General features: G+C 52.0%; 1 protein-coding gene across 1 annotated transcript; it reads right to left on the reverse strand.

Annotated features, from left to right (window-relative positions):
- Nucleotides 1-177: 177 nt before the first annotated feature.
- EDEM1 (ER degradation enhancing alpha-mannosidase like protein 1) lies at nucleotides 178-12,617 on the reverse strand. The gene is made up of 12 exons (XM_063411870.1): nucleotides 12,193-12,617; nucleotides 11,314-11,386; nucleotides 9,372-9,475; nucleotides 8,401-8,572; nucleotides 7,141-7,324; nucleotides 6,433-6,607; nucleotides 5,815-5,935; nucleotides 5,257-5,427; nucleotides 4,571-4,644; nucleotides 3,753-3,849; nucleotides 2,842-3,021; nucleotides 178-1,156 (listed from the first exon to the last, which is right to left on the reverse strand). Exons 1-12 carry the CDS (start codon nucleotides 12,570-12,572, stop codon nucleotides 1,067-1,069), a joined length of 1,821 nt encoding a protein of 606 aa, XP_063267940.1. The 5' UTR covers nucleotides 12,573-12,617; the 3' UTR covers nucleotides 178-1,066.
- Nucleotides 12,618-12,656: the final 39 nt, after the last annotated feature.

Genomic DNA, 12,656 nt, shown 5'->3' on the forward strand with positions numbered 1-12,656 from the left:
AACCACTGGAAAAAAAACCCAACTTCTTATATTTAAAACAGTTGTTTTGGCCTCCGTTTGTTGTCATCCCTCAAGCCTTTAACTGCCTTCTTCCTGAAAGTTCATAGATAATCTTCCAGCGTCTTAGAAAACAAACAATCAAACAAACAAACAAACAAACAAACATCTCTTTTTAAAAAGTAACTTTGGGTTCCACTGTATTTTGCAACCAGCTCATCAGAAATACTCTTCCATCTTCCCAAGGAAGCTCAGTTTTCCCTGCTAGTGAGGAGAACTTAAGGCACTAACACATGAATCCTGTCAGGAATGTGAAATAGTTTGTTCTTCATGTACTGTGACACCAGTTCTTAGCAGCATCTCTCCTGAAAAGGCACTAAAACATGGCAAACAAGGAAACTTTGGGAACTTCTGCCTGAGTGGCTTTGCAATTCCCCCTTCCCTTCCACAAAGGCACCTGGATTGGTTTGATCACTGCTTTCTGCAGCTACAGGCTCACAGCCCTGCAGTTCTATCAGCTGTCAGTATGAGGGGTGGCTCTACCAACAGCTCTTACCCCACCACGAGTTTCTTTCCAAGAGCACACAGAGCAGTTTTGTTTTAGCAAACCCAGTGGGTTCCTACCTGAGCAGACCTTAAGGTTGTGTATTGCTAGTCAGAAAAATTCAATAATTCAACTTGGTGTAAAAAATTGCACTTCCCCACTCCTTCCCCAAGCCCCGAGATCATTTCAGATTAAATACCAGACCCTGCTCTAGAGGGACATTTGTAACACAGCTACAAAGAGGTAGCTAAGTGGCACAGGCCAATTTGCCTTCTTTTTCCTTTGAAATATATTCGGCCTTCATTTGCAACATTTTTCATGGAAGTCTTGGAACAGGAGCTCTGTTCAGTGGCTGAGGAGGTTACCCCAGCTCAGAGGCCTCAGCTCCATCTCCTTTGTGTCCTGGCTGACCACAGGGGACACCTGAGGGGACACCTGAGGTCTCAGCCCGTGCAAGGAGCAGCTGAGGGCAGGAATGTCTGCAGAGGAATCCCCAGCTCCTCGGAGGTTTCCCTGCAGGGTCCCTCAGATCAGTCCCACCATTCTGTCGATCTGTCTCATGTAGTTGCTCTTCAGGGGCAGCAGATACCTCCTCTCATCAGGGACTCTGTTACACTGTGGAGAAAATTTAAATCTTTTTAAAAACTCCAATCCAAACCCAAGCAAGCCCATCCCCTCTGCAATCCCTTCAGATCCTCCCAGTACAGAGAACTGTACCAAATAACACTTTTTACCCCAACCTTCCCTGGTTCCTTGCAGACTTCCAGCACAAATCCCATAAATGAGCAGCAAGTGTTTCCTCAGTGCAGGCTGCAGCTTCCAAACACACAGCACAGCTTGTTGTGCAACTGAGATTCCCTTCACTATGACAACTGTGAATGTTTAAAATAATGCTCTTTTTCTGGAGCTTTGCAGGGAGGAGGGAAGGAACCACACCAGAACCTACCAGCAGGGATTTAAAAAAATTGTCCTTAACTGCTCTGGTGGAAGGTGTCCCTGCCCCAGGGGGTGATGCTGTGATTAAACCAGATCTCTTCTAGCTGGTGATGGCCACTAGAGCCACAGCCCTGGGCTCAGCTGAGGCCTTGCTAAAGTCCCCTTTACATTCTCCCAAAACCACACTGAGGAGGACAAAGCTTGCTTCAGACGACCCTCTGCTCCTGACAGCAACACTGGAGGGTTTTAAGGGCAAAGGAAAGAGGAGGGGAAAAATAATTTGAAGTAATTAACAAAGAACAAAAAAAATTCTGCAAAATACTTCAAAGGGGACAGGTTTCACCTTCACCAGAACCCCTCACATACTCCTGCTGCTGCTGGAAGTGCTCCTCAGGGGAGCCTCTCAGGTATTGAGCCCTTCTCAAACCTCTCCAGCAGCACTTCCCCAGGCTGTGCTGTGCTGCTGCCCTGCCCGTGCCCAGGCTGTGTTTGTCCTGCCAGCCCCTGCCCCGTGCCCAGGCTGTGCTGTCCTGCTGCCCTGCCCGTGCCCAGGCTGTGTTTGTCCTGCTGCCCTGCCCTGTGCCCAGGCTGTGTTTGTCCTGCTGCCCTGCCCGTGCCCAGGCTGTGCTGTCCTGCCAGCCCCTGCCCAGGCTGTGTTTGTCCTGCTGCCCTGCCCGTGCCCAGGCTGTGCTGTCCTGCTGCCCTGCCCGTGCCCAGGCTGTGTTTGTCCTGCTGCCCTGCCCCGTGCCCAGGCTGTGCTGTCCTGCTGCCCTGCCCCATGCCCAGGCTGTGTTTGTCCTGCTGCCCTGCCCGTGCCCAGGCTGTGTTTGTCCTGCTGCCCTGCCCGTGCCCAGGCTGTGCTGTCCTGCCAGCCCCTGCCCGTGCCCAGGCTGTGCTGTCCTGCTGCCCTGCCCATGCCCAGGCTGTGTTTGTCCTGCTGCCCTGCCCGTGCCCAGGCTGTGCTGTCCTGCTGCCCTGCCCGTGCCCAGGCTGTGTTTGTCCTGCTGCCCTGCCCGTGCCCAGGCTGTGTTTGTCCTGCCAGCCCCTGCCCCGTGCCCAGGCTGTGTTTGTCCTGCCAGCCCCTGCCCGTGCCCAGGCTGTGCTGTCCTGCTGCCCTGCCCGTGCCCAGGCTGTGCTGCTGCCCTGCCCCGTGCCCAGGCTGTGCTGCTGCCCTGCCCCGTGCCCAGGCTGTGCTGCTGCCCTGCCCCGTGCCCAGGCTGTGCTGTGCTGCTGCCCTGCCCCGTGCCCAGGCTGTGCTGTGCTGCTGCCCTGCCCGTGCCCAGGCTGTGCTGTCCTGCCAGCCCCTGCCCGTGCCCAGGCTGTGTTTGTCCTGCCAGCCCCTGCCCAGGCTGTGCTGTGCTCACGTTGGAGCTGACGTTGGCTGCCCTGAGCTCGGGGCCTTTGGCGCGGTGGGCGCTGCCCTCGTCCCCGATGTCCTCCCACAGAGAGCTCCGGAAACGCCCGTCCACGGACACCACGTGGCCCTCAGTGGTGAACATGAACTTATTCCCAGATCTGTGCACGGGATTCTCCTCATCAAACAGCTGCAGAGAGAAGGGAGAGAGTCACTGGGGGTGTGCCACATCCTTCACTTCCCAGTAACAGGGAGCTGGAAACACGTCCCCATGCTTTGGAGGATCACACAAAAATACCTTTTAGTGCTAAATACTGCTAAATAATTTAGAGCAAATGGAAATAAACAGTCTTAATGCAAGGGATGATCTGGGCAGTTAGAAGAGGAGAGCAGAATAAAAACTTCTCACACAACTTCAAGTGCCCTTATTTTTCTAAGCTGCTCTGTGAGGCATTTCTAGGCTGGCATGCACTCAGTCACAGATTTATTTGGTTTTCTGCACTAAAGGAGATTGAGAACAGGGGCTCAGGCAGTGCCAGCCCAAATGCTTTCCCCTGTGAGTGCCAAAGCCCAGCGGGGAGGAGGCAGAGGCTGCTCCGGGCAGGAGGGCTGCAAGCAGCAGTGAGCTCAGAGCTGAGCAGCAGCTGCCCCCAGCCCTGCTCCCTCTCCTTTCCAGCCTCTTCCCAAAGGTGTGCAGCTCTCCAGGCTCAGGAATCACTCCTGGGCAGCTGCCCCACCTCAGAGACTGGGGTGAGGTCAGAGAGCAGCTCAGCCTGAATCACCCCCACCCACAAACCCCAGAGCCCAGCACCTTGTCATTAATGATGTCCCAACACAGTTTCTAATTAATAATTAATAACCTCCTGCCCCCCCCTGCCATTTTTGTGCACAGTGTCTTGGCAGTGAGTGGCACACACGTACCAGGTACAGATATTTGCAGGTCTCACTGAGAAAAAAGCTCTCCATGCGATCCTCCTTGGTCTTCTCCACCACGTGGTGCAACGTGGCGTAGCCACACCTGCAACATGGGACATTGGTTGGGGTTCAGTTCCAGCTGCCCTGCTCTCACAGTGCTCCCCAGATATTCCTCCAATTCAGAGCATTCCAGCTGCCAGGGGTGAAGTTCAGATGGAACAATTTTGTTGTGCAAGCACTCACTGGTCACTGCTGCTTCTGGGGTCTGGGATCTCCTGAACCCCACTCAACAGCAAGGGCTGACCTGGCCAATCATTGCACGTTTGTCTAGAAAATGAGTCAATTAACAGTAAGGAATTAAAACTCATTGTCTTCCCCCTGAGTCTTGCAAGAAGTTCAGGCACTCAGTAATAAAGGCAGGATTCAGTGCTGCTGTCTTGAACTGGAAGCTGATATCCAACAGCATCTGGCTTTGAGGCCATCCCTCAGTTCAGCTCAACACCATGAGGTGAGAAACAATCCTGCAGGATCCCTGGGAAAAATCCCAACCACTATTTTCAGCAGTTTTTAGCAGCTGATCATCAACAATGCATTCTGAAAGGCAGTGATAAAATTCCTAAGGTATAAAGTTGCCACTGGACTATAATTTCATTTTCAGACAGGAAAGAAATAAATGCTCAGTAAATAAATCATCACTTGTGGCTCTCAAGGAGGGCTGGGTTTTCTGGTTTACCTACATGTGGCAGACTGGATTCTATATAATATTTGTATAATAAAATGTAGGTAAATAGCACTGAGAGAAGAAAAGAACATTGAAGACTGACTTTGCTTTTGTATATTTTTCCAAACTCTGCAGAATATCCATTCCCACATGAAGGTAAAACGGGTTCTTTGTGGCCTAAATAAGGAAGACAGACAAGAGTTAGAGTCAGCAATTTTGAAATCTTGTAAAAATAACACAACAAAGGCCTATTGGTACCAGAGTCTTGTGTATCACACAAATTTATCTTTATAGGAGCATGACTTGGATTAGCCAGTGCAAGCTTCTCACAATTGCTTTAGTGCAAATCCTAGAAAACCTGCAGTAAATCCAAACTCTCTGATCCCCTCCTTGCAGGCAGACACTTATTTCAGTTTATTGTGTCTGTGCCTGGACAGTATTGCAAGGAAAGCTGTTATATTTAGCTGTTACATTTTGTTTGAGCAGCCACAGGTCTCCGCCTTGTAAAAAAAACCTGCCAGCAGCTTTTAGAAAAGGTTGTTTAGTGTTGTTTTTGCCTGCTTTATAAAAAAGGCTATTTTTGAAGCAAACAGCAGAGCAACAACATTGCACAACACTGCAGTGCCTGCCCAGAGACCTCCACGTGACAACAGGCAGCTCCAGGGCTGCCAAACTCCAGCTGGCCAGAGGGCAGGGGAACAGTGGCTCTCTGAACAAAGTCAGAATAAAATGCTCTCTAACAAAAGCATTTTGGCCAAGCCATGAAGTGCAACTCAGAGCAGTCAGTACCTGATAGAGAAGGTATGTGGACTCCACCAGCTCGGGCCTCAGTGGGTAGAAGGGCACGTCTGGGGCCTGCAGCTGCCAGTTGTACCTCTCTGGGAGGGCCCCGTAGCGTTTCCAGATGGCGTAGTAGAAGGCATGGAGACAAATGGCATCTTCCACATCTCCTATCAACACCTGCGCACGACAGCAGCCACAGACACACACACTCAGTGCTGCAAGCCAGCAAAGAGCAGACTGTGGCATCCAGTACAGCCCATCTCCCATCAAACACACAGAAAGGAACCCCCAGAAGTACCAATGTATTCATTCTCTGCAGTAAAAGCTTTAGCACAGAATACAAACGCTGAGGTTAAAAGAGGGAAGTTTAAAGTGTCTCAGATCTAGCAGAGAGGAGGCCAGGCCTCCCCACATTGCTGTGTTAATGCAGAGCTGAACTGAGCTCCTGTCAGAGCAGCCAAACACAAACCCACAGGAGGGAGCTCAGCTCAGAACCCACACTCATTCCCAGCCCAGGATCAGGATGGGCCTTTCCCCTTGGCCTTTCCCAGAAGGAAAGCTTACCTGCAGCCCAGGGAAGAAGGCCTGCAGAGAGTCAATCCAGGTGTTCATCAGCTGGCCTGTGTACATGTTCACGTTGACGTACAGGGGAGGGTCACCCTCTCCCTCATTGCAGGCCTCCCGCCTGCCAGGGAACAACAGCAACACAGAAATGCCTCACTGAGGGCAGCACAGCACACTGCCACCAGCCAGGGCAAGCTGCCACTGCTTTGGGGTGCTGGGCTCAGCATGAAAGGAACCCAAACACCAGCCATGCTCTCAGAGCAGTTAATTCATAAGGGATGTATCCTATCTTAGAGCTCTGCCAGCAGCATCTCTACCAGAAAGTCATGCTCGGCAAGATCAGGCTTCCAGAAAAACAAAGCAGCCAATTTAATACATTTCTTTTGCACTGCCAAATTTCTTTTTCTCAGCCTTAACATTTATAAGTGGGGCAGGAACCAGTTTGGCTTCTCAGTTGCTGAGGAATGAGCAGACTACCATGGATATGAGATTTTGCTTCTTACAGTGACAAGGAGAACAGATTTTCTAGAGCACGACACAAGCACTATAAACAGATGTGTTTCAGACCCTGCTGGAGGAGCCACTCTAAAGGAATTGCTGCTGACACGAGTCACATACCCTCTCCTCAAGTGGTTCTGGATGTTCTGGTAGGCAGTGTTGAACATCTCCAGGTCCTCCTTTTCCCCAAAGAGGATGTAGGACTTGAGCAGGTACTCATAGAACGAATCTGACCCTGCTCCCAGCCCACTCTGCTTTCCAACCCAGTGACCAGTCTGGATATTCACAACATTTCCTTTAGAACAAACAAAAAGTTCAGTCTGAGGTTGCAGAGAAAAACAATCCAGTCAAGACTTGGGAATATTACACGTTCAGAAACCCCCAGGGAGGAAGGATCAAAGATTAACATCAGATGAAATGTTACAAAGGTGGATTCATCTGAGGAACACCCACACACGTATTTTAACTACTTTTAGTCATCTGCCAATCTGAATTATATGAATGGGGACATAAAGCAGGGCCTTCAGTTCCATTCCCCAGTTTGTGAAAAATTCAATTTGAAAACCTAAGGAGTCCTTCAGAGACTCCATTTTTGTTAGAAAACCCCAAAGTGCCATTTGTTCAACACAACCCCTGGGTACGCAGGAAGAACGAGACTGAACAGCTCCAGAGGGAGCAGAAGGACAAAGGTGAGGGCACACGAAGGAGCAGAAGGACAAAGGTGGGAGCACATGAAGGAGCAGAAGGACAAAGGTGAGGGCACACGAAGGAACTGTGGCCTGATGGCTCAGCCTGAGGCAGGCTAACACTGCAGCACCCACACCTTACCCAGCAGTCCGGTGTTGTTGCTCCTGAGGCTCCACAGGGCCTTCACAGCTCTCCTGGCCACCCACTCGAAGGTGGAATCGCCAAGCAGCCTGCTGAGGATGCCAAACTCCACCAGCAGGGAGCCAGCTCCTGCTGTGCAGGTCTCGTTGTGGCTGTCTGGAGGGACCCCCTTCTTCAGGTTCACCTGTGAACAGGCAGGCTGCACTCACAGCTGTGCTCACAGCTGTACCCTCACCTTCAGGAACAGCCTTGGTGGTAGCGTTTGCCCCCTGTGCAGCACGGAACGTGCACACAGACACAAAAGCAGCACACTGCTGCTTGGAAAGCTTTCCTGTAGAATTCCTGACATTCTTCTTCCAGCTTTAGAGCACCATGCCTAAAGCGGGCAAGCCTCATTTTTCTCTTATGCTTGCTAACCCTGGCAAACTCCACTCCAGTTCATGCTTTCCACTAAACATTCAGGCTTTTCCTTCTTTGCTGGCCCTCAGTTTTGCTGTTGAAATCAAGAGATTCCTCAGTGGATGCTTCCCCCTTCCCCATGGAACACAACGCTGAAGGGAAGTTACACCACCCTCAGCTGCTTTACCAGGCCCTGAACACAAGTGAAAATTCACATTTCTACAGCCTGGCACATCTGAAGGAAAAGCAGTGCTGCTGTCTCCAGAAATTAAGAGCAGCCAGGCAAGTGCTAATTATAGTTGTGCAGTTTAGGATTGTTCCAGTAGTAGTGACATCCTTCTCCTTACCAAAGCATCTGCTTAAAACAAGAGGCTGCAGCATCCAAGAATCCCAGAGTATCGAGCACCCACTGAGCAGCCTTCAGGAAAATTGTAAATTCCAAGCCCAGTATGACAAATACTTCAGAAGAGTTTTACTCTAGTATAATTGTTTTAGCAGCAAGTCACCAGCAGAGTGACTCTCCTCAGCTATTTGCCTTTACAGTATTCCTTGTTAATGACAGTATTGTTTGCTGCTGTGTGACACAGGGCAGGGAATGCCCCAGCCAAACAGCACAGAAACAAATGACTGCTGACCCACAGGGAACAATAAACACAAAGTGAAATCAGCCCAGGGAAAACATTTACTAGACAGAAGGAGCAACTTGTGCTACCCATGTCACCACAACTTAGGGCAGTGTCCCTTGTGTAACTTAGAGCACGCCCAATACCCCAAGTGCACAGAAAAGGGCCCAAAATTTAGGTTGTAGGACTGTGAGACTCTGCTTTGAGCCTGTTTCCCCAGGGCTCTGTGCCCACTCACCCGAGGGTAGGGGATGCCAGTTTTGGTGTTCTCGAAGGCTGGCAGCAGCCTCACTGCCAGGTCATGAGCCAGGTGCAGCAGCTCATTGTCATAATCCTTAATGGTCATGTCACCAAAGGGCTGCTTGGTGTCTGTGATTATGATGTGGGCAGACAGCAGGCTTCCCAAAACCCTGTGGGAAAAGGAAAATTCGGGTTTTCAGTCTGTTCTGAACCTCATTCTTCACCTAAACACCTTACTGGTGTCATGTCTGACAGATTTGTTACTCTGTGCTCCTTACAGGCACTACACAAAATCATCTGGTTTTCCCCACCAGTAGTGAACACATGTAGAAGTCATGCTGTTGTCAGCCACAGTATCCCAAAACCTGGTTCTGCAAATTTTACCTAACCCAGGAGTTCTTGTACCAAGCCTGTTTAGGAGTGCAGACCTCCTTGTCCCTGCGAACAGCAGGAAGGCTGTCACATAAACTTTGTACTCAGAAAAAAGAAAGCCTAGCCAAGTGAAGGAGGAACAAACACTGCTTGAGACACTCAGGAAATGAAACCCTTTAAAATCAGACAGTATCTAAACCCATTTCCAAGACAGAAGAGTCTTCTTCATCTAAAATGAAAGTGAAACTGAGCAGAAGCCCAAAAAGCAAAAACAAACCAGGGTAAAGCTGTCCCAGGGTTGTTTGCTGGGCACAGATCTGAGTCTGTGCTGCAAGAGTGACAACAGAAAAGCAGAGTCTGCAAGCACTGAGCCAGCCACTGTCTCACTGCTCCAGGTCACACAGGATGGATTAAAAGTGTTTCCAATACAAAAGGATGGACTATTTTCATAGAAGATTAAGAAACAGCTTACTTGAAGAACAATTTAGGGAACAAAGCCTGTCAAAGACCTCCTAATCAATGATTTCACTTTGAATTACACACACCAAGTCTTTAACCTTGTTACTGCTTTAAAGACAGAAACTCAGCACCACATACCTGATTGTTGCCTCAAACACTTGGACTGTGGAGTCTTTGTCAAATGAAACTGTGTCAATCACCAACTTCACTGCCTTCTGGAACTCTGAGGAGTTTCCCATTACCTTTTAAAGACAAAACAAAGCTAGTTTGTACAAGTGTTGCTTCAGAAGAGCGCTGGGGAAGAGAATGGCAAGTTCACATCTTAGCCCAGCAGTCGGATTTAGCACACTGAGTGCTCAAACTGCCTGAACTACCAGTTCAAGAGTTAAGTTTAGCTTGCTACATAACACAACTTGCAGAACAATGAAGTTTGATGAATGTTTATTTGACCAAAGGCCAGTCCAACCTTTCAGGTTCCTGACCCAACACATCCAGGAGTTCCCTTGTGCCTGCTTCCTGCAGGTCTAACCCATGAAGTGATTTCCAGTGCATCCAGAGACAGATGTAAACTCAGCCTGAGCTTTAGGGGAGCAGGAATGTGGAAGGAAAACACAGGTTCCTGCTTGCCTGAACTCATGAAAATGCTGGGACACACCTCATTTTTTAACCAAAGCACCAGGTGCCAGCTGTCCCCATTACCCAGACCCAGGGGGGAAGCATCAAGTGTTTGATCTGAGCAATGAGGAGCACAACAGGCTGCCCCCATGCAGCAGCTTCTGAAACATAAGAGACTTTAGCAACCAGAACCTTCACATTTGAGAAAGGAAGTTCAGAGTGCCCTGCTGGTGATGGAGGAGAGGAAGGCACCGTTATCAGCCACACAGCACAGATCCCAAACTTCCCTGTCAATAAAATCCAACACCTCCCTCACTTCTGCTTTCAGTTCTGCTCACAGCTGCCCTGCTCAAGCAGCTCCTCACCACTGCTGCAGGGCCAGGGTAGATTGGGAAGGGTTTCTGTTACTCTGGTTTTGAAGACTTTTTTAAGCCTTCTGTTATATTCTTCATATTGGAGTCAGAAATTTCACCTTATCACATTTTCTACTATAAACACTGGCCATGTTTTGCTAACTGTCTTTTATTGTTTACATATTTCTAGGTAGGAGGAGAAATGTGATTGACAGTTAGCTCGACCAACGTGGATTGAGAGGTGGAATTCCATCCTCCAATCCACGGGCACCATGGGAAATGTATAAAACTGGGTTTTGTAAATAAACTCGCCCCTTTTTCCTGCTTCGCTCACCAGCGTGTCCTCATGTGGTTCTTCCCGTGTCCACTGTGACAGGTTTCAGATCCCAAAGAGCCCAAACCACCTCTTGCACCAGAGGAGATGCACATCCCCCGTGGCTCCAGCACATCAGTGAGCCCTGACACTCCCCAAGGCACAAAACCTGCCCTGGCTGCACTGTGAGAATAACAAAACCTATTGGGGTCTCTGCAGATGCCCAGTGAGCTCTTCCTCATGACCCCTGGTACTAACAAAAAATGAGCTGTTCCTCACATTATCTCCCAATTTTATCAGAAATGCAGGTGAGAAGCAGCTTTATGGGTTTTCCCTGCCTTCCTTTCACCACTCTTCACACAGGTCCCTGTGTCAGTCAGGCCCCCTCTGCCAAGTGAAACAACCAGAGCTCTTCCAACTACTGTGCACGCAATGAACCCTCCTCTGATGGACCTCTCAGCAGCTCACAGCAGCTCCAGTTCAAATCCACCCACCCTCAGCACCAGTCATGCCACATCCCAAAGAAATCTCATCTGAGCCTTGGGGAGGAGTTCCAAAATTCCTTCTGTCTCTTCTGGAAATCTCTGCTGACATCCCCAACGACTCCCATCCTGTAACCCCCATGTGACACGGTCGGTGATCCAGCTGTTGGCTCGTGATCCAGCTGTTTGCACCACCTGGGCAAGCCCTGGGGAGCACCCCCAGCCAGGGCAGGTCCCAGGGTGGCCAGGGCAGTCCCCGGGGTGGCCAGGGCAGTCCCCGGGGTGGCCAGGGCAGTGTCCCCACGCCAAGGACTCACCGCCAGCGTGTCCAGCGCGTCGATCAGCGTCAGGGAGTAGTTCCCCAGCACATCGTTGATGTTCAGGTTGGAGCTGGAAGAGCACAATCACAGATTTGTTAAGGCTGGCAGAGATCTGTGCAGATCGTGCAGTCCAACCCCCTGTCCAGGCAGGGTCACCTGGAGCAGGTGACACAGGAACGTGTCCAGGTGGGTTTGGAATGTCTCCAAAGGGGGAGGCTCCACAACTCTTGGGCAGCTGCTCCACAGCTCTGCCCCACTATGGAAAGAAGCTCATTCCAATACCTGAAGGGAGACTACGAGAAATATGGAGAGGGACTGGAGTGACAGGACAAGAGGAAATGGCTTCAAACTTAAGGGGAATAGGCTTACATTGGATATTAACAGGAAATTCTTCCCTGGGAGGGTGGGCAGCCCTGGCACAGGGTGCCCAGAGCAGCTGTGGCTGCCCCTGGATCCCTGGCAGTGCCCAAGGCCAGGTTGGACACTGGGGCTGGAGCAGCCTGGGACAGTGGGAGGTGTCCCTGCCATGGCAGGGGTGGCACTGGGTGGGATTTAGGGTCCCTTCCAACCCAACCCCTTCCACGACCCATACAGAGGTGGAACTTGCTGTATTTTAGCTTACGGCCATCACCAACTGTCCCGCGGCTGAGCAGCACCGGGAGCAGGCTGGGCCCACCCTGACCCCCAGGGAGACACACCCGGGCCGGTGCCAGCCCGCAGCCGTGCCCAACCCGGCCCCGCAGCCGTGCCCACCCCGGCCCCGCAGCCGCTCCCCGGCCCGGCCCGGCCCCAGCAGCCGCTCTCCCAAAGGGTCCCCAGCAGTCATTCCCCGCCCGGCCCCGCTCCCCGCCCGGCCCCGCTCCCGGCCGCACTCACGGGTCGCGGCGGTCGGGCCCGCGGCCGCGGCAGTGCAGCGGGTCGAGCTCGTCGCGGGGGAAGGCGTGCTCCATGTAGCTGTCGTAGCCGAACACGAACATGCCCCGGGCCGCGTCCCGCAGCCGCGCCCGCAGCTGCGGCGGGAAGGCGCCGCTGTAGCGCCGCTCGTACTCATCGCCGCCCGCCGCCGCGCCCCACAGCCGGGCCCCGCGCCCCGCAGCGCCCGCGGGCGGGCCGGGCAGCGCGGGCGGCCGCGGGCCGGGGCAGGGCAGGCGCGGGTGCAGGCAGAGCCCGCGGGCCAGCGCGGGCAGCAGCGCCAGCAGCGCCTGCAGCCCGAGCCGCAGCAGCAGCAGCCCCAGCACCACCGACCGCCATCGCATGGCCGCCCGCGCATAGCGCAGCGGCGCCGCCCGCGCCGCGCCGCGGCCCCTTTAAGAGCGGAAGGGAAACTCGGGTAGGGAGCT

Source organism: Prinia subflava, chromosome 14, assembly GCF_021018805.1.
Source record: "Prinia subflava isolate CZ2003 ecotype Zambia chromosome 14, Cam_Psub_1.2, whole genome shotgun sequence".
NCBI classification, from domain to species: domain Eukaryota; kingdom Metazoa; phylum Chordata; class Aves; order Passeriformes; family Cisticolidae; genus Prinia; species Prinia subflava.

Excerpts from the sequence above, each read along its gene's own strand:
- EDEM1 (XM_063411870.1), bottom strand. The coding sequence starts at position 12,572 with ATGCGATGGCGGTCGGTGGTGCTGGGGCTGCTGCTGCTGCGGCTCGGG. Across the intron at positions 5,428-5,814 it reads CCTTCTTCCCTGGGCTGCAG|GTGTTGATAGGAGATGTGGA; the intron begins GTAAGCTTTCCT and ends TGTCGTGCGCAG. Across the intron at positions 1,157-2,841 it reads CAGCCAACGTCAGCTCCAAC|TGTAACAGAGTCCCTGATGA; the intron begins GTGAGCACAGCA and ends TTTTCTCCACAG.